We start from the raw sequence: 24058 nt of genomic DNA, 5'->3' as shown, positions 1-24058 counted from the left end.
ATCCGAGTCTATCTGCGCCCAGCTGGAGGCTACAGTGAATCAAACTCTTCACGGAGACAGAACCAAAGCGGTTTCAGTGCTTTTATTAATAATGAACTGGTTTCGTCTGTAAAAAGGACAGAGGAAGAATGGGGCACACAAAGTTTCCACCAGTTTGAACGTCTTCAGTCCAGTTTCATGTCCGTGTGTACAGACGGTCTCTGCCTACGTGTTAAAAATCGAGAAGCTCCGCCTCACGCGAGGCGTTTCCGTCTGATCTGCTTTTTAAAAAACATCCAGGTGAGAACATCAACTCGTGTCAGGCGTGCGGGGAATGTTACGAGGTGGAGGCGACGCCGCTATCGTGAATCCGGCCGGCTTCAGTTGGCGGACGGATGGAAGGACAGCTGCTGGGCGGGGTGAGCCTGGACCTGGACAGCTGGAAGACACGAAACACAAAAGCTCGGGATTAAATCCTCCTCACAGCCCGGAGCGCCATCTGGAGCCAACCGTCTCCTGCTCGATGGCGCCGATGCACTCCCACAGCTTAGATTAGGCCAATTATCATTGATTTGATTCATTTACTAATAATTCAGTGGCCAATAACCCTCAGGTTTCCAGGTTTCGACCTGACCGTCGACTTTGTTTCTGCTGCGAGTTTCAAGCGAGCCTGTGTTTGACGGTCGCAGCAGGAGCTGAGATTTAAGTCTGTGGGAGGTTTGTTCCCCTCACCTTGACCGGGTCCGATGTAGAAGTGCTGCGGCGCCCCCTGCTGGGGCGGCGGGCCGTGCTGGGGGTTGGAGCCGCCACCCTGCTGAGGGGGGGCGTAGTGCAGCATGACAGGCGGGGGGCCGTGGCCGGCAGCGTGGTGCGGTCCCGACATGCCGCCCGTTATGTGAGCCTGCAGAGGACAAACAGGAGAGGTTTCAATCTGACAGCAGGGGGCGCCGAGCTCAAAGATGAAAGAAACCTCACGTTATTAATCAGCTGATTAATATTATAATATAAATGTTTTTATTTTGGCTGATACTCCAGGTTTCACGTTTACCTCTGCAAACAACACACGGTGAGAACAGCGGATTCCTGAACCCGACTTGTTCTCACATGAATCTAAAGAACGGTTAAAGCGGCAGAAACACCTCACGTTCGGTTTATCTCAGGCAGGTGCTCTTCCTGTTCACCTGTGTGAGCTGGCTGATTGACGGGAAGCCGTGGGTCAGCTGCTGGGGCGTGGGCAAGCCGTATCCCTGCATGGCGTAGGCGGCCTGCGGCGAGCCGTGGCCCGGCGGCAGGTTAGGGGGCGTGGGAGCCGACAGACCTCCGGAGTGAAACAAGGACTGAGGTTGAGAGGCGCCCTGACTCACCTGAGGAGTGTGAACCAATAAATACATTAAAACATTTAGAAAAACAAACCTGACGGCGGCGTTATCAGTTTCTCCTGACTTTGAACAAAAGCTTCAGATGCGATGGATTAGTCATCGTTGGCGTCAGAATGCACCCACCTGAGCGTGTCCTGGGCTGGGGGCCGTGTGCTGGGGTGGGGGGTGACTCCCAGTGGGTGTGCTGGAGGGCTGAGGAGGATGGAGGGAGCCCGAGTGGTGAGTATGGATGGACTGAGGAGCTGAGAGAGGAGGAAGGATGAGCTTTAATCAGCATTCCCACCTCACACAGGTGGGTTAAACCAGTCACACCTTCAACGATTTTACGCTTTTTATTGTAAATTAAAGAGTTTTCACAGAGGAAATGTCCACGATGACTTTATCATCTGAGAGAAGCCGAACAGACCAGAGCTGGAACGGTGTGCAAAAACAATTTGAAGCACAACATGGCGCAGTGACCTTTAACCTTTACTTAAGCAGACAAATAACAAGCATCTTCTTTACAACAGCAGCCCGAGGAAACGGGGATCGAACAAAGAGCATCTACGATCCGCTCTAAAGCGCTGCCCCCTGGTGGTCAAAGTCTGGTTTAAACTAGGGGCGGGTTTTAATCATCGATTTATCGATTAAAATCGATTCTGGCTTGGATAACGTGAAATCGATTCATTCAAATCCTGAATCGATTTTTTAATTTAAATGAATTTTTCCCGAAACGCCAGAATCTCCGGTGAAACCTCACAAAACTTCAACAACCACCAAAGATGAAAACAGTAACTGAGAGCAGGAACAGGCTTCTGCACAGAGACGTGAACACAAAGCTCGACCCGCCGACGCATCAGGATCAGCGAGCTGTGACTTTCTCAGCGACGGCACGGACACGGTCGGGGCTGAAAGCCGACAGCTCGCTGACTCTGTCGGCGGGTCGAGCTTTGTGTTCACGCCCTTTTTGTGCTGATTCTGAAGCTGTTAGTTTGATCTCTCTCCAAACAATAAACTACGCTTCACACAAACATCGTCATGGATTCACTCTGACTTTGCTGTTTTGCTGCCACCACAATAAAAAGCGCACCGCTCTCTCTGTCTAAAAATCTGTTTTCTGCATTATTCGCTTGCTTGTTACGCACAAGTCTACCGAAAACAAGACCTCATTTCTGCTGTTGAAATACTTTTTAAACTTTTTGAAATGATACAAAATGCAAAACGCTGTGTCTGTAATAAAACCGCTGTAACTTCAGAGGTGATGTTCATGTGCTGATTAATGGTTTTCTTCCCTTTTTGATCGACTGCAGAATATTTTTATAAAATCCAGAACAGGAAAATCTGCTTCATGTTTTTCTGTTTTATCCTCAGCTGCTTTGACACAAAGGCCTCTGCTGTGACGCTCACACCTTTGATAAAGTCTTGCGTGTGTCAGCTTCCTTTTTATAGATACAAAAATATGTAAATGTGCTGATCTGAATTATAATATTTCTGACTGTCAGAATTTCCCAGATTTAAATCGAATTGAATCGATTCTAGAAATCAGTGACGATGCCCAGCTCCAGTTTAAACGTCTTTTTTTGCACGACCTGTAAATGTTATTAGTCTTTATGCAGACGACACAATGCAACCACCAAACTCCTCCAGGGGTGTGAAACATCTGGCCCCCTGGATGCTCTGCTGAGAGTGAAAACTGGCGAGGTCCGCCCAGATACTGAGCTTTCTGACCAGCAAACCCCAACAGGTCTCCTCCACCCTCATCCTGAACCCCCTCTCTCCACCAACACCACAGTGAGAGACTGTAGGGAGGAGGTGAAGCACCTGACTGGGTGGGGTTCTCACAATAACCTGCTCTTTGACACCACCAAGACCATCTGTCACCCCGACACTTGTCCCCACCCACTCCACCCTGCCTACACTCTTCTGCATGTATTTGAGCTCATCTCTAGTCTGATATTATTCCTGATGTCAGCTTCATCACAGAGGAGTCGAACGCCGCATCAGGTCAAACAGTCAGAGCTCTCAAATCTGTCTGAACCACGAAGACGTCGAATCGTCTGTTGTTCCTGTAAAGACGTCTCTAAACGTCCTGTTTCAGCTGAAGACACGTTCAGACTGAAAGCTGAATCTGCTTCACAATAAATATTTACTTGTGTGGGTCATTAAGCAGCAACTCTGAGCTGCATGTGAAACAAAAGGAGATAAATTTGTGTTTGAAGCTCAAATTTTAACATGCAGCTCCTCTCTTACCGTACATGGCCTGCTGGGGGCCCGGCGGGCCGTCGGCCTGCCCGGGGAACTGGGGGCCCGGGGGCCCGAGCGGCTGAGCGGCCCCGGCGGTCAGCATCCTCGCTCCCTGCAGCATCGAGTAAATCGGCTATGGTTAAAGAGAGAGGACAAAGTCAGCACCACGTTTTAAAAAGCACAGAAGACGAAACGTGAACTCATCTTCCTGTAAATGTTTCCGTAACCGCCGCAGAGACATCAACAGTAAGCGAGCGGCCGTCACTGAGGTCACGTGTTTTGTGACGACTGCACGATAGCACGTCTCACAGAAACCTGGTTCAGCGACAGGCGAAGAGCACGCTGCACTTACCTGTCCGTGGAAGTGTGGGGGCAAGGCCTGGATCACCTGACTGTACTGCAGGTAGGACTGGGGGTAAGGAGAAGCCACCAGCTGGGGCCCTGCTGCCGAGGCCGAGATCATGGAGGAGGCCGGGGAGCCGTGGTGCTCCGGACGCGGACCCCCGACCAACCCTGGAGCAGAAGAACACCTGGATCACTGAACTCAACCAGCACAATAAATTTGAACGTCCAATGATCAAACTGCAGGACTAACAGACACACAGCGTCCTGATCTGAACTGGAGGCGGCGGCACGGGAAAAGAAAAGCGCTCGTTTCTCACAGGGACACCAAATATGGAGGCGTGAGTGCGGCGTGTACCTTTGGGTCTGGGGTATTTCCCCTGACTGATGGTCGACACGGTGTACTGATACAGCTGAGGAGCCTGAGGAGGACACGAGGACGCCATTACATCACATCAGTGTCATCACCAACCCCGCCCCCTGAGACGGACATTTAAATAAAAACACACCTGGATGGAGTGTCCCTGCAGGGGGATGGGGGAGATGTAGGACAGGTAGTGTGCAGGTGGGCTGCTGTAGATGGCCCCTCCTCCTGGCTGTCCTGGGAGGACCACCGCGGGGCTGGGCGGGGTCGGCCGAGGCGGGACGGGGTTCGAGGCGGGTTTCTGCAAGTCACAATGAGCGGCATGTTTGAGAAGTGTGCACGAAGCACGACTCGGGCGCGACCTCTGAGGACTTACCGCGTTTCCTTTAACGGGAAGAAACTCCTTGGCGTTTGGATTCAGCGTCGAGTTTTTCACCTGCCTGAAAACATCAGAACCACGGAGACGCGTGAACACGTGTTACAGCGCCATCACGGCGTCTTTACATTTGCTACTCGCTTCACTCACGCTGCCGTCGGCGTCGCCGTCTCCGCTCGCTCGCTGCTCAGCTCCCCTCCGATCGGGGTCGCAGTCGGCCCCTCCGTCCCTGAGGAGCGGGGGCCGGGTGGAGCTGCAGGCAGCAGGGCAGCAGGTGCTGAGATGGGTGGAGCTACCTCTGTAGCCACGACAGGCCTCGGTGGGCTGGGGGACGACAAGGAGGAGGAGGAGGAACACTCCGTGGAGGGGGTGGGGCTATCCTGAAGGGTGTCTACAGAGGCGGGGCTCGCCAAAGGGGAGGAGCTCGCCTGCAGCTGAGTGACAAAGAGGAAGACCTCGGTGAGACCAGCGACTGCAGACGCTCCATTTCTTTCATTTTTTAAAATGACATCACAGCAGGTGACATCATGTGACCACCGTGATTACCCTGAACTCTTTGCCAAACTTGCGGAGCTCCTCCAGCTGAGACCTCTGCTGCACAGACGGAGCTGCGAACAGGAAGAGAGGCGGAGTGAGGAGGGCTGACGAAGGCAGCGGCAGGCGGGTGGAGGTTTTTGTACCTTTGCTGTTCTTGCCGTCCTGTGGAGCGGGCGGACCTTCAGGCGGCTCTTTGGCGGCGTTGCCCAGGACTTCACTCACTGCAGAGGAACACGTTAGCACAGGTTTCACACAGCGGTCTGTGAGCGCTGCACACGCGACAAATAAATCAAACATCAGCTCACCGTCCACGGGGAAGAGGGGGGTGGGGCCAGTGGGTTTGGTGGCGGTCGCCATGGTGACAGTGGAAAGGGAGGAGGAACCGGGGTCGACAGACGGAGGATCCTGGGGAGGGGCGTCTGGTTTCATAGCACGAGATGCTGAAGGACAGACGGAGATGAGGAAGAGGAGGAACAGGTGAGCGTCCAGGAGGAAGGAAGGAGGAAGCTCCGCTCAGCTTTTGTGTGCGTGCGTGTGCGTGTGTACGTGTGCATGTGTGCGTGCGTGCGTGCGTGTGTACGTGTGCATGTGTGTGTGCGTGTGTGTGTGCGGTACCTGCAGGCGTGGACTGGGAGTTCGGGCTCCGCAGCGTTCTGTTGCTCTGGAATCTCTGAAGGGATTTCGGAGACATTCTGGATGAAACTGAAGGAGACGATCAAACATAGACGTTAGTGCATGATGTGACCACAAGAGGGAGCTGCTCGACACACACAGAAGCTTCGTACCACCGTTTACAGACGAGCGCGTGGTGTCGGTTAGCGCCTGCGGGTGCGAGCGCGAGTGTGGAAGAACGTGGTTGGTGTGGGGCGGGCTGCTGGCGGCAGGTGGGCTGCTCCGTGATTGGCTGGGAGAGCAGGCGGTCCTGACAGACATAGGGCTGCTCCTATCAGAGGATGGTTTGGGGGAGGAGCAGCTGGGCGGGAGGTGTCTGGAGGGAGGCGGTGCTGCTCGGCCGGAGGCCCCGGGTCTGATGCTGCTGGCAGACGGGCCAGTCTCTCGAGCCCTCTGAGGGAGGGGGACGTACTTCGCCTCCCTGAGAAACAAGGGAGGGAAACAGGAAGCGAGAGCAGCTTCAGGTCGGGAAAACATCCTGGGAACTTCTGAGGCAAATTCAGGCAGGAAAGTTTGTATTTTGGGAATTTTTGGTCATTTTTAAAATGTTTTATTATTTTCTGCCTCGCCAGGTGCGCCACGTTCCCGTTACCTGCTCGTGGAGGCGAACCCAGGACTCGTCCTCTCCTCCCGCTCTCGGACCACCGAGCTGTACTTGTCCTCCTCGCTCCTTCCCTCATCGTTCTCCAGGGAGACGCGGCGGCGGTACTGCAGGCTGCTCTCGATCTCACTGGCTAGCTGCGCCGCCCTAGCCTCCCGCTGCCGGTACACCTCCAAGTTCCCCCTCTGCAAAGGCATGCTGGGAAAAGCATGACAGAAGGAAGGAGAGACCCTCATTTAAAATCATGAAAACCGACGCTTCACAACATATGCGAACATTTTTATGTTTCACGTCTAGCAGACGGAGACACAGCTGGTGAACCTGAAAAGGTTTGTTTCCTTACGTGTACATGGAGAGGCTCGAGTCGTAGGTCGACTTCACGCCATACGCTTCCTCGTTAAACTTGAACATCTCGTTGGCGTCCCAGCCGTTCGACTGACACAAAGGGAAAAAAAAAACGAATGAATCGGAGACGTCTCATTTCAGCGAGGTACTCCACGTGAACCCAACAGGAAAATATCTTCAAAATCAGCAGGGCAGTGCTGACAAGCCAAAAGCATCAGTTTGTCCTAAATAATAAAACCTTTCTTTGGAAATAATTCTGCTTCATTTGTTAATAAAACCGTACGTTTGAGATTTACAGGTAAGAGTCCACCTGATTTGTGTCGTTGGTTTTCAAACATTTCAGTAAGAAGTTTTTGTGAATTCGTCTGCTCGGTTCAGCTGTGAGAGAACGGCCTGAAACAGGAGCTGCAGTTCCGCTAACGTCCACCAGAGGCAGCAGTAGAGGTCAGTAAGAGCAGAGGGGGTGCTGCGGGTCAGTGTAAAACTTTCCCTTCGAAATTAAAAGCTTCCTCACCGTGTCCGAGTCCAGGTCAAAGCCGTCTCCGTTTCCATCCCCGTCCCACCGCTGCAGCACCTTCTCCCGGTGCTCCCCGTTCAGCCGCGACGAGCCGATGGCCGAGTCCGTGAACGAGTCTGCAGACAAAAAAAAAAAAAAAAAAAAATCAGGCTTCGGTCCGACCACTTCAGATCCTTCATCTCTGCAGCATCCGACGCACAAACCAGTTAACGCGCCGCTGATCATCACGTTATCCAGTTTTGAATATTTATTACTCGCACAGGTAATATTCCCCATTAACCCTCCGACTCTCCCCTGAGACCTGGAGCTCACACGCAAACCTGATTTTTGTTTTTTTAAAGAAAATAAATGCAGTTCTAATCTAAACGTGGGCGGAGCCCGTTTACCTCTGACGGCAAAGGTCAAGTCGACGTCCCGGCACGTCATAGTGACGAGGTCAGCGGGGCTGAAGATCATGGTGTCAGTAACATCCTCGATCCTGGGAGCAGAGGGCTGGCTCCCTCCTCCTCCGTCACTCACTTTGTGAACAGCATCCACAGCCAGCTCACACTGACACATGCAGACAGATTACAGCCATTTAACCAGTGAAGCTTCTGCAGGAGTGACCTCACAGACGGCAGTTTGATGCATCAGAACTGCGTCAAATTGCAAAGTAAAGACTCAGTGATGGTAAAGACAAACCCCCACTAAGGGCAGGACTTGGTGACATTGGGGAAGAAGACCTCCCTTTTAACAGGAAGAAACCTTCAACGGGAGCAGACTCAGACACGAGCAAAGAGACAAAACGGACAGCAGGAGAGAGCCGTGTGTCTGAACCCCTGAGAAGCAAAAACACTGAAGGTCAAAATATCAGCCGTTTTAAAAAAAGTCACCTGCGAGCTCAGCGTCTTGAAGATTCCCTCGTACACGGCACCATTTTTCACTCTCACGTCGCAGGTGGAGCCCTGGAAGCAGCAGAGAGGACGGCTTCAGTGCATCTGCGGCACTCAGCCAAAAAACAGCAACCAGAAACAAAAAGGCAGAAACGGACTCACCACCACCGCTGTGAGGAAGTGAAGCATGCGCGCGTTGTTGTAGACGCCTTCAAATACCTGCAGACACAGGTGAGGCGTGAGAGCAGGTCATACTTAAGGTGCAGGTAAAGTCAGCTGATTGTGAGGGGTCAGGTGGGAAAACACGAGTACACGTGGACCATGGTGAGGAGCACAGAAATAAACGTCAGCTTCAGGAAACCGCCCTGAAATAAACGAGCCCTCAAACATTTAAGCTTTCATTAAATACAGCGCAGCGCCGCCTCAGCACTGAAGTCTCGGCTGACAGCTCGAGTCCAATGAAAACACGTTTCAAACATCCACAAGTCAACATTTTAGTTGTTTTATTGTTTGAGAGAAGAAAACGTTAAAGGTTGAGACGCTAACCCAACCTGTCCCAGTCTGAGTTCTCCACAGGCCAGAGATTTAAGGTTAACGAGCCCTGACAGACTGCCTACCTGTCCAGGTGTACCCCACCTCCCGGCCTATGAGAGCAGGGATAACCTGCAGCTCAAACACAATCCTGAATTGGATAAATGGAAGAAAATGGATGGAAAAAAGACGTTTCAGTGGCAGAGACAAGCTTCCACATCTGAGCCTGTGATGACTTATTTTGATGGAGTTTCATAATAAAGCCTTTTATTCAGGCTGTTTCCAAACAGCAGGTGTGTCAGCTGACCAGACACACCTGTCTGAGACCAGCAGTCACCTGTACTTACAGAGCTGCGCACAGGAGGAGACTGCGTCAGTGGAGGTGGCTTCATGGTGCTCCTGCTCCTGAAAAAGGAGGGGAAAGCGTCAGGTAGACAAATTACAGGTAAAACGTCCTCTGCGCGAACAATGACATCAAAGAGTCCACCTCTGCAGAAAGCCGCCAAACCAGCTGAAGCCTAGCATGCAATGATCTGGCCCTGCCCGCACACACGGCGCCGTCCCACAAAGGTGGCGCAGTTTTACCGCAGAATCGTAAAGTAAGCTAGCGCAGCAGGCTAACGGCGCTAGCTCAGGGACACGGCGACTTTTAAACAAACGAACCGCCACAAATGGCCAGAGTGACACGTGCACGAGGCTTAGCGTGTAAATAATACTTTTTAGTCACGTGCATCCCCGTTACTCCGGTGTTGCCGTCCCGGTACGAAGTCACGCGGTTTGACAGGCCGAACACGGCGCACCTGGAAAACAACAACAAAACAGCGCCAGGTGCGCTCGATTTACCGCACCCGGGTCCCGCCGCCCACGTGATGCGGCCCCACTGTGGCTGGCGGCCCGATCCACGGATTCCAGTTCAAATTCAAACGAACGCGTTCATGAGCGGAGCAGCTTGGACTGCGTGTAAATGACCATCCCTGTGACGTAAGCACTTAGCTGCCCCGATGCGGCAACTTCCACGCTACGCCCATACTCACCAGGCCCACCCCGGTAATTAAAACGAGCGCACTAAACGCAAACCCCGCCCACTTATCTACATTAGGCAACCGATTCGTTCGTTTTGTCGCCGTCGTTTCCTCATTGGTTAGAGTTCCTGTCAATCATACGTCACCCTGTTTAAGCAATGTTACATCGACGATCGCGTGCGTTTTGTTTTTGTTTAGTTTTTAACTTCGCGACAGTAAAAAAAACAAAAACACAAGCAAAAAAGGACAAACCTGAGAGCGGGTTCAATCATCCTTCACTGGCTTTCATCCAGAATCAATTAGCAAACCAATAATTTACTGACTTTAAAGTAATGCATGCACCTTTCAGTAAAGTTCAGATTTATTGAAGCACTTTGCATTTTAAATATGCGCCCATGTCTAAAAATGAGCTGTGATGTTGTCCAATACCACCTCAGGTTGTTCGCATCACACCTTGCATCACCATGGACTCCAGATTGTTCCAAACATTTCATCATTTTGAGATCACGACTGTCCAAATACACCCATGTCCATCTTGAAGACGAAGCAGCTTCTCTTTTGAGCTGAAGAAGCTCAGAAATCTGCAGTTCCTGCAACATCCACCAGAGGCAAACCGAGAGGTGAAAGGCAGCTGTAGCCGCTCGCTTCACCTGAACTGGACCTCTGGACCATGTTTGTGTTGTTGGAGCCCTCTGACCAATAATATGGCTGCTGTGAGGTCACTGTACTAACAGACGGTCCAACAGGTGTGAGCTCCAGTTCTGTGAAACTGCTGGATTTGATTGGATGTTATTTAACCGTTTCACACAGTGGTCACTACAGTTACAGCTATTCAAAGGCTGTTTGCTTGTTTGTGTTGATGGTATACTTTCACATAAACCACTACATTGGACACTGATGTCACCCCATACTTGCCACCCACTCCAAAGGTGATGTTGTCCACCTAAGTGGACATGTAAAAGTCTTTGAAAAGCACATGTTTAAACAAAAAATGAAAAAAAAAAAGTTTAGAAATCTTTTTCATTCCTAAATATGAATAAAAATACTTAAAAACCAATCCAGATTGTCATAATGCATGAAAGTGTTAATTAGCCGGTATCTTAGTCTGGGTGATGCTAAAACCAGAACATCCACATTTATCTAATGCAGGGCTGCCCAATCCCGGTCCTCGAGAGCTACCGTCCTGCAGCTTTTAGATGCATCCCTACTCCAACACAGCTGAATCAAATGGTTTGATTACCTCTTCGTGTTTGGCAAAGGCCTGATAACAAGCCATTCATTTGATTCAGGGAGTTGTAGGGATGCATCTAAAAGCTGCAGGGTAGTAGCTCTCGAGGACTGGGATTGGGCACCCCTGATCTAATGGTTGCACAATGCACAATAAGTGTAGCGCCCCCTGGTGTCAGGCACTGCAACTACATTCTACAATTAAATGTAATAAAAAACAAGTGAGATTAAATCAGTAAAACACTGATTTACATGATTAAATATACTGCTGGGATTTTGATCATCTGGTCTTAAATCTGCTGTGGAGCAACTTAAGAAAATTTCAGACCAATTATTTTTGTCAGCTTTTTAAAGTTGGATGAACCCGACTCATATTTGATCAACGTCTAATAAAACCACAACAACACCCCAGGAAAGGTTTTTTAAAAAAAGACCACAGACACAGCAGTACGTTTCACTATATTTATATTATATCATTAAATTCAATGTAGTACCTGAAACTAACCACACAGGCCAGACAGACGCTGCCGTCCGGCTTCAAACACACGGTCCCAGCAAAGAGAGAAAGAGACAGAGAAAGGCACAAAGAGTTCTGAAACTGAGAAAAGGACACAGAACATGATGGCGATGATGATCAGACGAGTACATGAGCAAAGGAAAGCAGAGCGAGACTGGGTGGGCTATGACATGAGTAAATGAACTGAGCGACAGATGCAGGCAGAGGTGATGAGACGACACAGAAAGGCACAAGGAGAAAAAGTATTTCATCGACATTTGCTGCTATAATTTTAATGATGCAGGACGAGGCAGAGGAGGAGGGGGGGGGGGGGGGGGACAGACTGAAAAGGGCGAGGGATCCCGCCACCTGCACAACGAGTCCTATATCGTCATCATTCCTTCTTTTTATCCCCAAACGTAAAAAGGCACAAACATCTGAACTGAATCACAAGATGAGTCGGAACAAGTGTAACATGAAGCGTACGAAACAAAGACAAATGTAATACTATCACTCTGACCCTCAGAGTTTTATTATTTCCATCTTATTGGTGCTGAACCATCAGCGCTGAGATCAGATGCTTTTTGAGCGTCGGAGAGAAAAAGCGAGAGAAAGAGAGAGAGACATTTACACCGAGTGATGCTGCTGAGTGACTGAGGTAAATGTTTCCTGCCTGATCCAGACCCGACCCGCCTCCTCTCAGGCGGCGCCAAACCAAACTCTTTAAAAGAAAATAAACTTTACTGCTCAGGACGTACGTCCCAAAGGTGCGACTGATCGCGCAGCACGATGGGGGGGTGCACATGATGTCACTGCACGTCGTTATTTACGAAAGTTAAAACATTCTAGGAGGCCTGAATGGTCACTAGTGAGAAAAAATAAAAATTAAAAAAATTAAATATCACTCTAAATCAGGGGTGTCAAACATAAGGCCTGGGGGCCAGGATTGGCCCAGCAGAGTCATATCTGGCCCACTGGATGCTTTTGGAGAAGGTGGAGGGTGGTGTAGATTTTAGTTTTACAGCTTCTCCTGCTGATAATGACCGCGGCCAATCACGTCGCACCAAACTACGTGAAACTGAAATGAGAACAGCTGCGCGTCTTCAGTAACTGCTACAGAAACGACGACATCAGCGTCGTCACGTGCATGCCAACATCAGTGTAACATGTAGAAAAACAGACACGCTGCTGAATGTGCGCTTTTCCTTACATTAACATGTCAGGGGTTTTTAAACATGGTTACACTTTCTTACACAGCGTCTCACTGACCCCGCCCACTTAGAGTCACAGCGGGCTCCACGTGGGCCGCGGTGGACGAGGAGTTTGAGCTGCACAGGCCTGGGACACGTTTAAGAATTTAAAACAGCCGTGATGGACGCTGCAGGGAAACGTTACGATTTTTATTCGTCACCTCATGAATGCATCACAATATAAAGTGCGGTGAGGCGACTGTTGTGATTTGGTGCTATATAAATAAAATTTTATTAAATTTTGTAAATGTGCCAATTTATGGCTTTATTAAAATTTTATTAAAATTCTCAAAAACTGCATTTAAATTTGAAAAACAAAAATCTGAGGAGCCGCACCAAACGCCACTGATGACATCTGATGTTTTAATGTTGACGAACTCAGACTCCACTTAAAAATGTCCGTTTAAGACCGAGCAACGTTTTTTTAAAGACGTACGAGTCAAGAAAGTCTGACTTTAAGCTAAATTAAAACAAAGCTCACGAGTCCACTAAGAATGATGCCGACACCACAGGCCAAACTAAACTTACACGTGACATTTTAAAGGAAGTGACAAGCAGCTCACCGAACATTGCCCCCGCCCCCCCGTGATGATTGGCAGACTCAGTCCAACAGCAGCGAGTATCGTTACAGTCTCACACTGGCAATAACGACGTTTAATATAATAAAAAGTTAACGCACCGATTTGTGTCCAAAAGTGAAAATAAAACGAACCCAAAACATGCTCAGACTTCAAGAACTAATGAAAGTAAGTCTGATGAAGGCGTCAGCCTGCGGCGCCTCACATTCAGTCAGTGTTTTTCCTTGGATCCGATCACCACCGACCAACAAACATCCCGGTGCAGACGTCACCATCGTGTTGCTTTAAAGGCGTTTCTAGAATAAATAATAGCAGCAGCTGAACGTACCGTCAGCTCAGTGAGAGCGCCACAGTGAAACGACAACGTGCACCTCGGCGTCCTGACGACGCTAAAAACAGACTGTTTGGGACGAAGGTTCGGAAAAACGTGATTCCACCATTTAAACTAAGACCTGTGAAAGTGAAGCAGTGAACGTAAATAGTGGCTTTAGTGTTAACATCATCTGTAGTATTAATACAAGCAGTCACATGTGTGGGCGGAGTTTAAATGTTAGTGTGGGGTTCATAAACTGCTACCTGGCCGAGCGCGGCTTCAGAAACTACATTTTTAGTCAACATTTCCGTCGCTTTCGGTTTGCTGCGGCGCCGCGATGTTTCGGGTCTGGCTGCCAAAGCAGGAATATCTGTAGCATGTTTGGCCTCTGGCTAGCGTGTGCCGTCCTGACAGGACCGCTGTGAGGTATCGTCGGGTCTGCCGGCGTCAGGGCTGAGCCTGCTGCGAGGCGTACCGGCAAAACAAAACAAAGCTTATCTGGCTATAAAGAAATGTACCGCTCGTTAGTGTCGTAAAGCTGCGCTCACCCGCCTCTACGTCTCTCTCTCTCTCACATAGTGTTAGTACTTTTACTCCTCCCCCTCGCTAACAAAATTAAAATACTGGTTATGAATGGCTATGATGTACGCCGCCTCATCCAATCCAACTTTCACGCACACTCAAACACACATACGCCTCCTCCTCCATCAGAAGAAGGAGTACTGGTTATCGATGGCTCGGGGCACCCTCGCTCCCTCCCTCTCTTCTCCGTCTGCAGCTTCTAGTTGGCGGAGAGGCGTGTCCCTGTCCCTCTCCTCCCAGTCCTCCACGCCGCCTCCACTTCCTCCACTTCCTCCTGTGGTTGTGACTGTCACTGCCAACACCGCTGCTGCTGCTCCAACCTCCATTTCATTTCCTCTCTCCTGGGGCGGAGTCGGGGGCGGGGGGCGGCCCGGCGGCAGGGGAGGAGGCTGAGGAGGGCTACGGGGTCTGCTGGTCAAGTCTGCAAGGACAGAGGAGAGGAGGAGAAAAGGAAGAAAAGGGGAAGGGGGTAAGAGAGGGAGAAGAGTGTAAATAAAGGCAGAAGAGGAGGAGGGGGGAGGAAGAGGAGGAAATGAGGCCGAAAGTGAAACAGTCGGAGGAGAGGAAGATGAGAGGTGGGAGACAAAGAGAGACGACAGTGAGTGGCTGGTTAGATGGGAGGAGTCAGCGGTCGTCAAGTCCATGGGAGTCATGGAGGCAGTCCAATTCAAGGTAACACACACACACACACAGTTGTGGGTCTGAAACTAAAGTTGAACATAACCAGGATAACCTTATCTGCTTCAGCCACGCTGACGTCATTACTCCTGCTAACAGGTCACATGACTGCTCATCCACTCAGTCAGGCCGGGCTTTATAAATGTTGTTCGCTCTGAAACTCACCCGTTTTCTTCTAAACTCAGATTTTTCCCGCAAAATATTCAAAGTTTTCTTTTAAATTTTGGGCAGTTATCCTAAAAATCCCCTCCCCTCCCCCAGTACAGCTGCCATTTATTCAGGCCACTGAACTCTCCTGATTGGCTGTGGAGTGTCACATGACCAGAGCCAAACTAAAACCCAAACACATCATTTGTTCATTCACTTCCTCGCTCTCTCAGCCGAGTCCGGTCTCACTTACACACAGTCAGAGATGGGGGTTGATGGAGAGTCAGGATGGCGCGTGGTGATGACATCACAGGCTGTAGGCCGACTGCCCGCCCTGTCCCGGCCTGCAAGGGGCGAGCCAACGGATACAAGACAACAACAGAGAGGTCAGAACAGCGATGGGTGCAGTAACACAGGACAGATGGAGCAGGGGTGGAGGTGGGCGGAGTTTCTCCTCACAGGTGTGACGGCACTCCCGTTCGATCAAACCACCCAAACAATGTTTTCAGGCTCTGATTCTGGATCGGACGGTGTTTCCCCGTCACACTCGTGCTGTCGTTAAAGCATTTTTAGCTGAGAATAAAACGCCAGGATCTTATTTTCAGCAGGTGAGACTTCATGCTGCCAGGCCGAGGTCACAGCAGAGGTCACAGCCATCAGGACCTTTTAAATTTAGCAATTAAACAACAACTTTTAAAATATGTAATCTGGAGACTTTACTGGCAGGACATCAACATCGGTATAATAAACATCCCAGCAGACATGACGATAAATGATGATTACACATGAACAGAACAGGAAGTAGTCTGCAGGAAGGAGGGAACACATGACGTGTTGGTGGCATTACTAACGTGACGCGGGCAGGTCATGCGGGGTTTGTGTAAAATCCACAGACGAACACGTTAAACAGGTTTGCTTCCAGCTGGGTTACACCTTACAGGTGACCGCCGGGCTCTGCAGGTGTCTGCACACCTGACTGAGCAGTTTCAACCCGATGCAACTTAACACTGTTGCTAAGCGACGGCAAGGCTGACCACAGGAGACACAGCGCCTACTTTTCCAGCAGCTGCACATCTGCAAGTTGCTTTGCAACCCCTTGCCTCCTCAGAGCTCTTTTAAAATCACTTTTCATCCAGTTTAATTTTAAATGGAAATTCCAAGAACAGGAACGCCTGAATCCCAACGAATAATGATTTCTGAAAATGGTGAGACAGCATCAGTGATGTCATAACAGTTGTTACATGATCAGAGATTCAAACTCATTCCTTTAAGTCTCGTCTGATTTGTCATTAATTAGTCGCCGGGAACACCTGGTGCTCTCACTCGTACCTGGCTGCCGAATGGCGGTAGCTCCCACGAAGCTGATGAGCGTGACGTCGGAGGCGCCGCCGGACTCCAGAGGGATCGGGTGCACGCGGAAGTGCTCGAGCATGTCGAAGATGGACTGGAACCACAGGTGCTGCACTCTACACTGACCGTCCTCATTCAGCGAGAGGCGGAGGTGCTGCGGGGAAGAAGGCAACGACACGTGTAAAGCGTACGCATCATCACGTCACCCAAACGTGAACCAGTTTGTCAAACAGGACGGCCATGAGATCCTCTTTGTAATCAGACTAATATCTGCCGGGATGCTCTCGTCTCACCTTGGCTTTTCCCTGGAAGTTGAAGGTGAGGACGTATTCTCCGCGCCGCGTCTCGCTTTGACGGACCAGGAAGACGCCGTGGCTCGCCGGGCCTCCAGCCAGCACTAGCTGAGCGGCTTTGAGGCGGGACAGCGTGCCGTGGAACCACTGACACTCGCTGAGCGGGTGCTCCACCGCCTCAACCGGCGTCACGTCAGAGAAGAGGAAAGACCCTGAGTGGAGGAAGGGTTTGTGTAACCCTTTAAAGCTAGTAAGGTCATCACGCTGTGACATCACAGCATCGATATACCGCCATCACATCTCTACACAGAGACAAGAATCTACTCCACATTTAGCAAAGCTGATTCAACTGTTTGTGTAGATATTCTGATGCATGTCTGACATCATTACATGTTGTGCACGTGACCACATTACACACCTACAGCACGCCACCTGAAACAGCAGAGGCTCAAGCTGGATGTGGATCATACATGTGCAGATGCATCAGGATTCTTCAGGCGTCACAGAAATATTTTTGAAAAAACAAAACAAATCTCTGGGTCAGACTCACCTGTGGCGTCTGGTGTCTCGGCAAACGGTGTGCCGAGACTAGCCCCGCCCCCTCCGTGAATCCGGCCATCTGGTTCATCGAGAGGCGCTCGAGGTGGCAGCTCAGGCGGGAGAGGATCCATCAGAGGCGAGGAGCCTCCGATCCCACCATAACACACTGATGTGAAGAAACGAGCGGAGATGGTCAAACGCTTTTATGCAATGTGTGCGTTAGATGTACATGAACAGAAGCTCTGCCCACATCAGGGGGTCCATGTTCAGTAAACTCACACTCCATGCTCACCTTGTGAAAGGCGGTCACCGATCTCAGGCGTCCCGCTGATGTCCAACGGCCCCCCGCACACACCCTCGACATCTTCCTGTTCACTGTGGGAGGGAGAACGTGGTTATAGCCACACCCACAACCACATATGGAGCTGGTCAGGCAGCATGCCACTGCTGCTTTGTGTTTGCTCACCTGAGACAGATGCCGTTCCTGATGTCACTGAGCCACGCCCTCATCTGAACGGCGTCTCGCGTCTCGATCACGTACTGCGTCGTCCCGTCCAGCTGAGAGCAGAAAGAGAACGCGCTTCATGTTTCAGTGAAACCTTCATGTATGAAAACGCCACCGTTTCGATTCCTAATATCAGTTTAGGCCCCTCCCCCTCATTCCCAACAGATTACTTGCACAGTGGAAACCCCCCACTGTGCACTGATGCTGCTTTGAGTCCATCAATGCTCAGCTTCACCACATTTATGCTCCACAAAAATAAAGACGCCAGATTCTTCCGACCTGCTTTCGCTCGCACGTCTCTGGATTGTCACATTCTTCCTGCTGGTTTAGTTCCTGCGGCTAAAACAATGAAGCGGCCTGTGTTCATGTGGTACGCCTTCAGCTTTCACAGACTACATTCTGCACATTGCATACACGCACTGAGAGGCCGGCACGTGATTGTTTGTGTAGACATAAGAATCAGAGCCGATGGTTGACGGCGTGGTTACCTGCAGCAGGAAGGTGTTCTCCTTGTCGGGGACCTCGAGCGCCGTGGTGCTCCTCACATCCACGATGGCGCAGCAGGGCACAGTCAGCCGAGGCTTCGATGACTGAGACAAAAGGTTTGCCGTTTAGTTATACAGCCACACAATTTAGCAGCAGGTCAAAGGTCGTGTTCAGGCAGCTGGAGAAGTGTGGGTGATGGTGACACTGGCAGTCCTACCACTCCTGACCAGTAACAACCAGGACAGGCTGAGCTACAAGTTATTCTGCTGACCGCTTCATATGCCTGACTAATGAACCAATCGACTGACGGCTCAACACATTTAGCTGTTGTAGGGTTGATGGCAGGAAGTGAAGCTTTGTCACCTTTGTGGACTTTTTAAAGGCTCCTGTGACCCTCAAAGCTTCAGAAGACCAAATAAAAACAGTATTTAGACACTGACACCACTTTTCATACTGATGTTTGAGCTTGTGTGATTTTTAAGCTACTTTTCTGCAATATCGTTTTTAATGATTCTGCTGCAGATGTTCATCGAGTCAGAAAATAAAAATTCGAGTCGTTTCTCTTTGACCTGTTTTGAGCACCAACACAAGTTAAAAGGTTTACTCAGAACTCACTTTGGGTGGGATGAAGAATTCCAGGTAGTACTCCTCTCCACGCTCGCCACCTTCTCTGTCCCGCTCTCGGAGGACCAGCCGACATTTGTGCCAGCGTCCTCCCCTCCAGGGCACGTTCCCCCCGCTGGCGAGAGACTGCACCGGTGGCGGCTGTGCTCCAGGAGACTGCGCTGAGGCAGGATTGTTGTCCGTACTGTGATGCAGCAGACCGAAGGAGAAGCCGGAGAAGCCGTGGCTGCCGCTCCACTCGTCACTGGATGAGCTGACGCTCACCCCGCCCTCCCGTACCAGCCGGCCCACCTTCCTCGGAGGACCCATGGCGGCGGCGCTGCTCGGAGGCAGCGTTGCAGAGTGCGAGCTGGAGGCGGTCGAGGTGAGGACGGGAGGAGGGGATCGTGACAATCTGAGCTTCTCCAGACGATGGCTCCACTTCTCCTTCTCGCTTCCTTCGCCGTTGCTCCGCCGCCGATCCCGAGCGGCTTCTGACAACGACAGGGAGGTGGCGCTGCTCGACGACGAAGGGGGCAGTGAGGAGGAGGAGGAATGAGGAAGCGAGAGGGGCATGGACAGAGAAACAGGCATGGAGGAGGTGGGTGTAGGAGGCTGAGTGCCAGAGGTCCTCTTAGAGGTGTCCTGCACGCCCATGGTGTAGCTGTAGCTGGAGGGCAGCTGCGCCTGCGTGGCGTCGCTGGAGGAGCTGCGCCAGTGCAGGATGCCTCGCACGCTGCCCCGCACGCTGCGCCCCACGTTCCGCAGCGAGAAACGCTTCTTCAGCTTGTTTTTGGAGGAGCCAGGCGTGCCGCTCACCTTGGAGCCGGGCGGAGGAGTGACTGAGGAGGGTGGATTCTGAGGAGTGTGGGAGGAGTCTGCGTTGTCCACCTCTGACGAGTCCGCTTCCCGTTCTTCTAGCTCTTCGCCGACAGACACCGCCCCGAGCCAGCTGTCCTCCTCTTCCTCCACAGGCGCGTCGCCGTTCCCTGGAGCCACCACGCTTCGACTCTCCTCACGCCTCCCGTTGTTCCCTCCTACGGAAGAGCAGCACGATGACGAAGATGATGGAGGCATGACTTGGCTGTGGGCATAAGAATCCTGAAACCTGTCCCCGCCACGGTTCTCCAACACAAGACGTGCCGGCGCTGGCTTCGTGCCCCGCGTCGTGTTAGTTGGAGGGCACAGGGGGACCACCCCTCCAGTCGTGGACAGCGGCGAGACCGCCTCCTCTTCCAGAGACGTAGCGTCTGACTGGGGAGCCCAGCTCACCATTTCATCCCGTGCAGAGGAACAGCTCGGCGGGAGAGCCCCCTCCAGCTCGCTCTGGAAATGGCGAACGAAGCGGTCGGTGAAGCGGCGGCAGAAGGCAGCGGCAGAGTCTGCGGAGTAGTGCGGGTTCTCTAAGAGAAACGCCCGGAAGTGACGTGCAAAGTCGCCGGCTGCGACGCGGGCGTGGAGCTCACAGAATTCGGTCCAGCTCAAGCAAGGTGAGGGCGATGGCGTGGGCGTGTCCGACAGCGAGGACGGATGGGCCTGGGATGGCGGGCTCATCAGCGGAGGGAGAGGGGGAGGGCGCGAGGACAAGGGCAGCAGGGAAGGAGAGGGCGGGGAAGGAGAGGGGGAGGGAGATGGAGGTAAAGGGGAGGAGTTTGCCGCCCGAGGGCTGGGTGGGGTTAAAAGGGAGCCGTTCATCCTCCTGAAAGGCGTGAGGCGCCGAGGGGCTCAATGATCAGTCAGATTACTTCAGTGTGGGGGGGCACCTGCACCACATCAGTCTACCAATTTACAAACGAGGGTGAAGCTCTGCCCCATCGAGGGAGAAGAACAAACAACAAACCACGATAATGACGGCGTTTAGAGGCGGTCAAACTTCTGCTACATTATTTATGAGACTAAAGACTTCAGCCAGAAAAAACCAAAGAGGCTCCCACACAGGAAACGTGCCGTCTGAGGTTAGACGAGTCACAAGGTCCGCCTCTTCTTCAATGTCTGTCTGTATGACAGGAGCGCCGCCACATCCTAGAGAAGGGAAAAAACGTTAGTGACACGAGCAGAAACAGCGTCTGCACACTGCAACTGTTGAAGCATGACGAACATGCCAGAGATCAACAACGGCCTTTAATGTCTGAAAATCTTTGTGATTCAAATATTTTTTATGGGAAACAGACCCACACATGAAGCGCCGATCAGGTGAACAGTGGCGCCGTTGGGATCAGAACACGTAGAAACGACACGACAATCGGTTTGAGGCGTCGCTGAATCGCGAGCTCAGCTTTCACTTTTTGTAATACCTGCTGTGATTTTCCCAACATCCAGATTAATAAAAATATAAAACTGATCTGATCATTTTGAAAGAGCGATTTCTTTTAGTTAATTTTTGTAAATAACTGTCACAGATGCAAATTTAACATTAGGGTGATGTTGAGACAGGAAGTGGTTCAGTCATGCTTCGTTTTTGCTCACAAACGTCGCAGGATTCAGCTGCCAGATTTACCACAGCATCATGCCCATCAGTGCTATTCTGCACTCTCATTGGTAATCAAGTGGAAGCTGAGGCAGGGTCAACTCAGGACCCGCCCATGTCGCCAGCGGTTATTTCACTCATCGTGCCTTCATGTTGGACTGGACGCCTCTCGAGATCATGTCTACCTTCTAACGTCGAGTTTTTAATTTTTCCTTCTTTAGACTCGTCATGTAAAACTTTGCGTCATCGTTGAATCCGTGTTGTGGCTCCTTCATATTGCTCAAAGAATTTTAGGGGTTTTGAGTTTGGTTCTTATTTTAGATTCTTGAATATGATTCAGTTTTGTTACATTTTTTTATTTAACTTCCATTTGAAGTGATTTTATTATAGGCTGCGTTTAATGTTTTGGCTGCTGTAACAGGAAGTCTTTTGGATGACAGATGTCTCATCGTAAGCACGTGTCATACTTTGAACTAAAAATCTTCAGTTTCTGAAGTTTGAGGGCATTTAAGCATTCGGTATCGACAGGTACAGGTATAAAGTTTTAAGCCACTCATTTCTTTAAATTTCGCTTACTGGGAGCCTCCAGATTTCTGAAGGTCTTTTAAAGTTTTTATTTCACTCATTTCCAGTCCAGTCCTTGTACCTGAGATTTTGTTAAGACTCTGAACTTTGACCTATTAATCACTCAAAGATAAAAAGACTCCTGACTCAAGGGATGAACCAGTGCTGTGTCCACACATCATAGGAAAAAAAGTTCGATCTTTAGGCTCTTTGTCACCAGCTGCCTGTCACAAAAATACATTTGTTCTTATTTCAGTGGCTGAATCTAAAGTACAGAAGATATCACGATTTGAAAGACAAGATGGTGTTTTTGCATCTGGACCTTCAGCTGACCGTCTAACGTTCACTGCAGCCTCAGAGGGCTGGCTGTCCAGAATCAGTTCTTAAGGGAAAGCGGGGAGTTAAGGCTGAGCTATGCCACATTACATATAAAACACAGTGGAGGCTCTCATTTGCATTTTAGTCAGTGGTGTTTGAGATCTTTGAAAAGCACCATCAGAGTTTGATCAACTGTGCAAAACCATCGGGGAAAAATGATTTCAGCCTGACAAAGATGCCAAACACGGCCTGAAGAGAGCAATAGTAGAGTATTATCAGTCATGGATCAACATTACTGAAGCAGTCCGGGATCATCCTGACACAGAACAGAACAAAGAGGCAGAAACATCCAAAAGAGCTTTGACTATCCTTCAAGAAGCCTGAAGAACGATTCCTGAAGATCCTCACAGAAACTTCTGGCTACGCTGAAGAATAAAGGCGCTCACACCAGATACTTTTAATCTCACTAGAATTACACTCCCAATTTTGGCTTATTAACTACATTTCCATGTATGCTTGGCACACGTTTTAATGCACCATACATTCATTTCCTTTTTTCCTACAATATATAAAGACATAAGATGATGTAAGACTTTTGCACACTCCTGTCCAAAGACCAAACGTTCCAGTTTTTGTATATTAAAGATTGTTTGCTCACAGGGTTCTCGAAAACTGATTTATTGATCATTTTATTCCTAAAAACATCATTAAAACGGTTTTTAGTATCATTTTATTTTGACCGCTGTTACCTTTCACCTTAATGACAAAAAGACACGAACACTTCCCCCAGCACCTGATTATTGATTACAGATTATTGATAACAGAGCGTCTCACAGCAGCGTTAGGTGGCTCGTTAGCATGCTAACATGAACTAGCAGTGTGCTCATTCAGCTTCTTTAAAGACGTGCAACGTTAGCTGGCCACCGTTAGCCCCACAGACTCGACGTGCCCACGCACCTGCCCCTCAGTCGCGCCTGTGTTCAGTCAGCTGTTGCTGGTTTAAGTGGTCAGAGAGAGGACGACCACACACTGAATCATCCCACAGCAGTTGTAGCCAAACATTCCGCGAGCTAAGCTAACCGTTAGCCAGCTAGCTAGCTAGCTAGCTATTAATAAACCTAGCTATCAGTGTTTCCTGAGCACAGCGCGCGGCGTCTCGTGTACCTGCAGATCACAGTCCCGTGTCTCCATCCGTGTCTTTGGCTGAAGCTGGCACCATGCGTTTCATCTCTCCTCCTGCCTACATAACCGGACAAACTGCTTGTTATTATTGTTGCTGCTGCTCGTGCTGCTAAATATGAATATTGCTATGCCTTGCCTGGACCCGTTCTTCTCGCAGTGGCCTCAATCTCGCGATCGTTGGCAGGTCGAGGAGTGCAGCCTTTATATGACAGCAAAACAGCTGGACTCAATAATGATGATTATTTTCAACAACAACAACAACAACAACAACAACGTTATTGTAGTATATTAATACGTTAATTGTTCTAAATCGGAATTAGAAAAAATTAAAAAGCGATATTAAAACATTAGAAAATACACGAAATACAAACTCAATATTTTAAGACATCGATAAAACGTTATGGAAAAAAGCCAGTCTATTGAATTTATTTTGTGTATTTCTTTAAATAAAAAACTGCTCTACTAGTAAGAGGAAGATTTGCCATTTACTGTTACTGTAGAAGTGATATTACTATAAGAGTAATATCTATAACTATAATTTCCCCATATTTCTGAAAGACCTGAATCAATTACCCTGTAATTACTGACATATCGCCTCTGAGATTATCCCACAATATGCTTTTGATTTTCTGAATAGTTCCAAATTTAACATGAGAAAAACTGTACCTTTGACTCACCATACAGCCACTAGATTTTCATCAAACAGCTGATTAAAAAAA

The 24058-nt window shown here is 49.9% G+C and overlaps 2 protein-coding genes across 10 annotated transcripts; both read right to left on the bottom strand.

Moving 5' to 3' along the window:
• Positions 1-67: 67 nt before the first annotated feature.
• Positions 68-10272, bottom strand: atxn2l (ataxin 2-like). 7 transcript variants are annotated; one of them, XM_076883491.1, is made up of 23 exons: positions 10214-10272; positions 9086-9143; positions 8370-8426; positions 8208-8279; positions 7722-7884; positions 7333-7451; positions 6817-6908; positions 6465-6671; positions 5986-6293; positions 5816-5902; positions 5506-5640; positions 5344-5421; positions 5210-5271; positions 4814-5097; positions 4664-4727; positions 4433-4588; positions 4282-4345; positions 3934-4094; positions 3588-3714; positions 1482-1600; positions 1161-1343; positions 712-880; positions 68-418 (listed from the first exon to the last, which is right to left on the bottom strand). In XM_076883491.1, exons 1-23 carry the CDS (start codon positions 10255-10257, stop codon positions 360-362), a joined length of 2868 nt encoding a protein of 955 aa, XP_076739606.1. In that variant the 5' UTR covers positions 10258-10272; the 3' UTR covers positions 68-359. The 7 variants fall into 7 exon arrangements, with proteins under 7 accessions (XP_076739606.1, XP_076739607.1, XP_076739609.1 ...); XM_076883492.1 differs by having other exon boundaries at positions 5989-6293; XM_076883494.1 differs by lacking the exon at positions 10214-10272 and adding an exon at positions 9587-9740.
• Positions 10273-11435: 1163 nt separating this feature from the next.
• sh2b1 (SH2B adaptor protein 1) lies at positions 11436-23537 on the bottom strand. Of its 3 annotated transcripts, XM_076883490.1 has the most exons (11): positions 23476-23537; positions 23322-23397; positions 18821-20830; positions 18208-18309; positions 17681-17772; positions 17507-17589; positions 17225-17380; positions 16675-16886; positions 16361-16535; positions 15285-15375; positions 14474-14627 (listed from the first exon to the last, which is right to left on the bottom strand). In XM_076883490.1, exons 3-11 carry the CDS (start codon positions 20501-20503, stop codon positions 14606-14608), a joined length of 2616 nt encoding a protein of 871 aa, XP_076739605.1. In that variant the 5' UTR covers positions 20504-20830; positions 23322-23397; positions 23476-23537; the 3' UTR covers positions 14474-14605. The 3 variants fall into 3 exon arrangements, with proteins under 3 accessions (XP_076739604.1, XP_004556517.3, XP_076739605.1); XM_076883489.1 differs by lacking the exon at positions 15285-15375 and having other exon boundaries at positions 11436-14627; XM_004556460.5 differs by lacking the exons at positions 15285-15375; positions 23476-23537 and having other exon boundaries at positions 11436-14627; positions 23322-23469.
• Positions 23538-24058: the final 521 nt, after the last annotated feature.

Source organism: Maylandia zebra, linkage group LG4 (genome assembly GCF_041146795.1).
Source record: "Maylandia zebra isolate NMK-2024a linkage group LG4, Mzebra_GT3a, whole genome shotgun sequence".
Taxonomy (NCBI): domain Eukaryota; kingdom Metazoa; phylum Chordata; class Actinopteri; order Cichliformes; family Cichlidae; genus Maylandia; species Maylandia zebra.
Note: the sequence above shows the minus strand (reverse complement) of the source record. Positions and strands in the feature narration are given on the sequence as shown.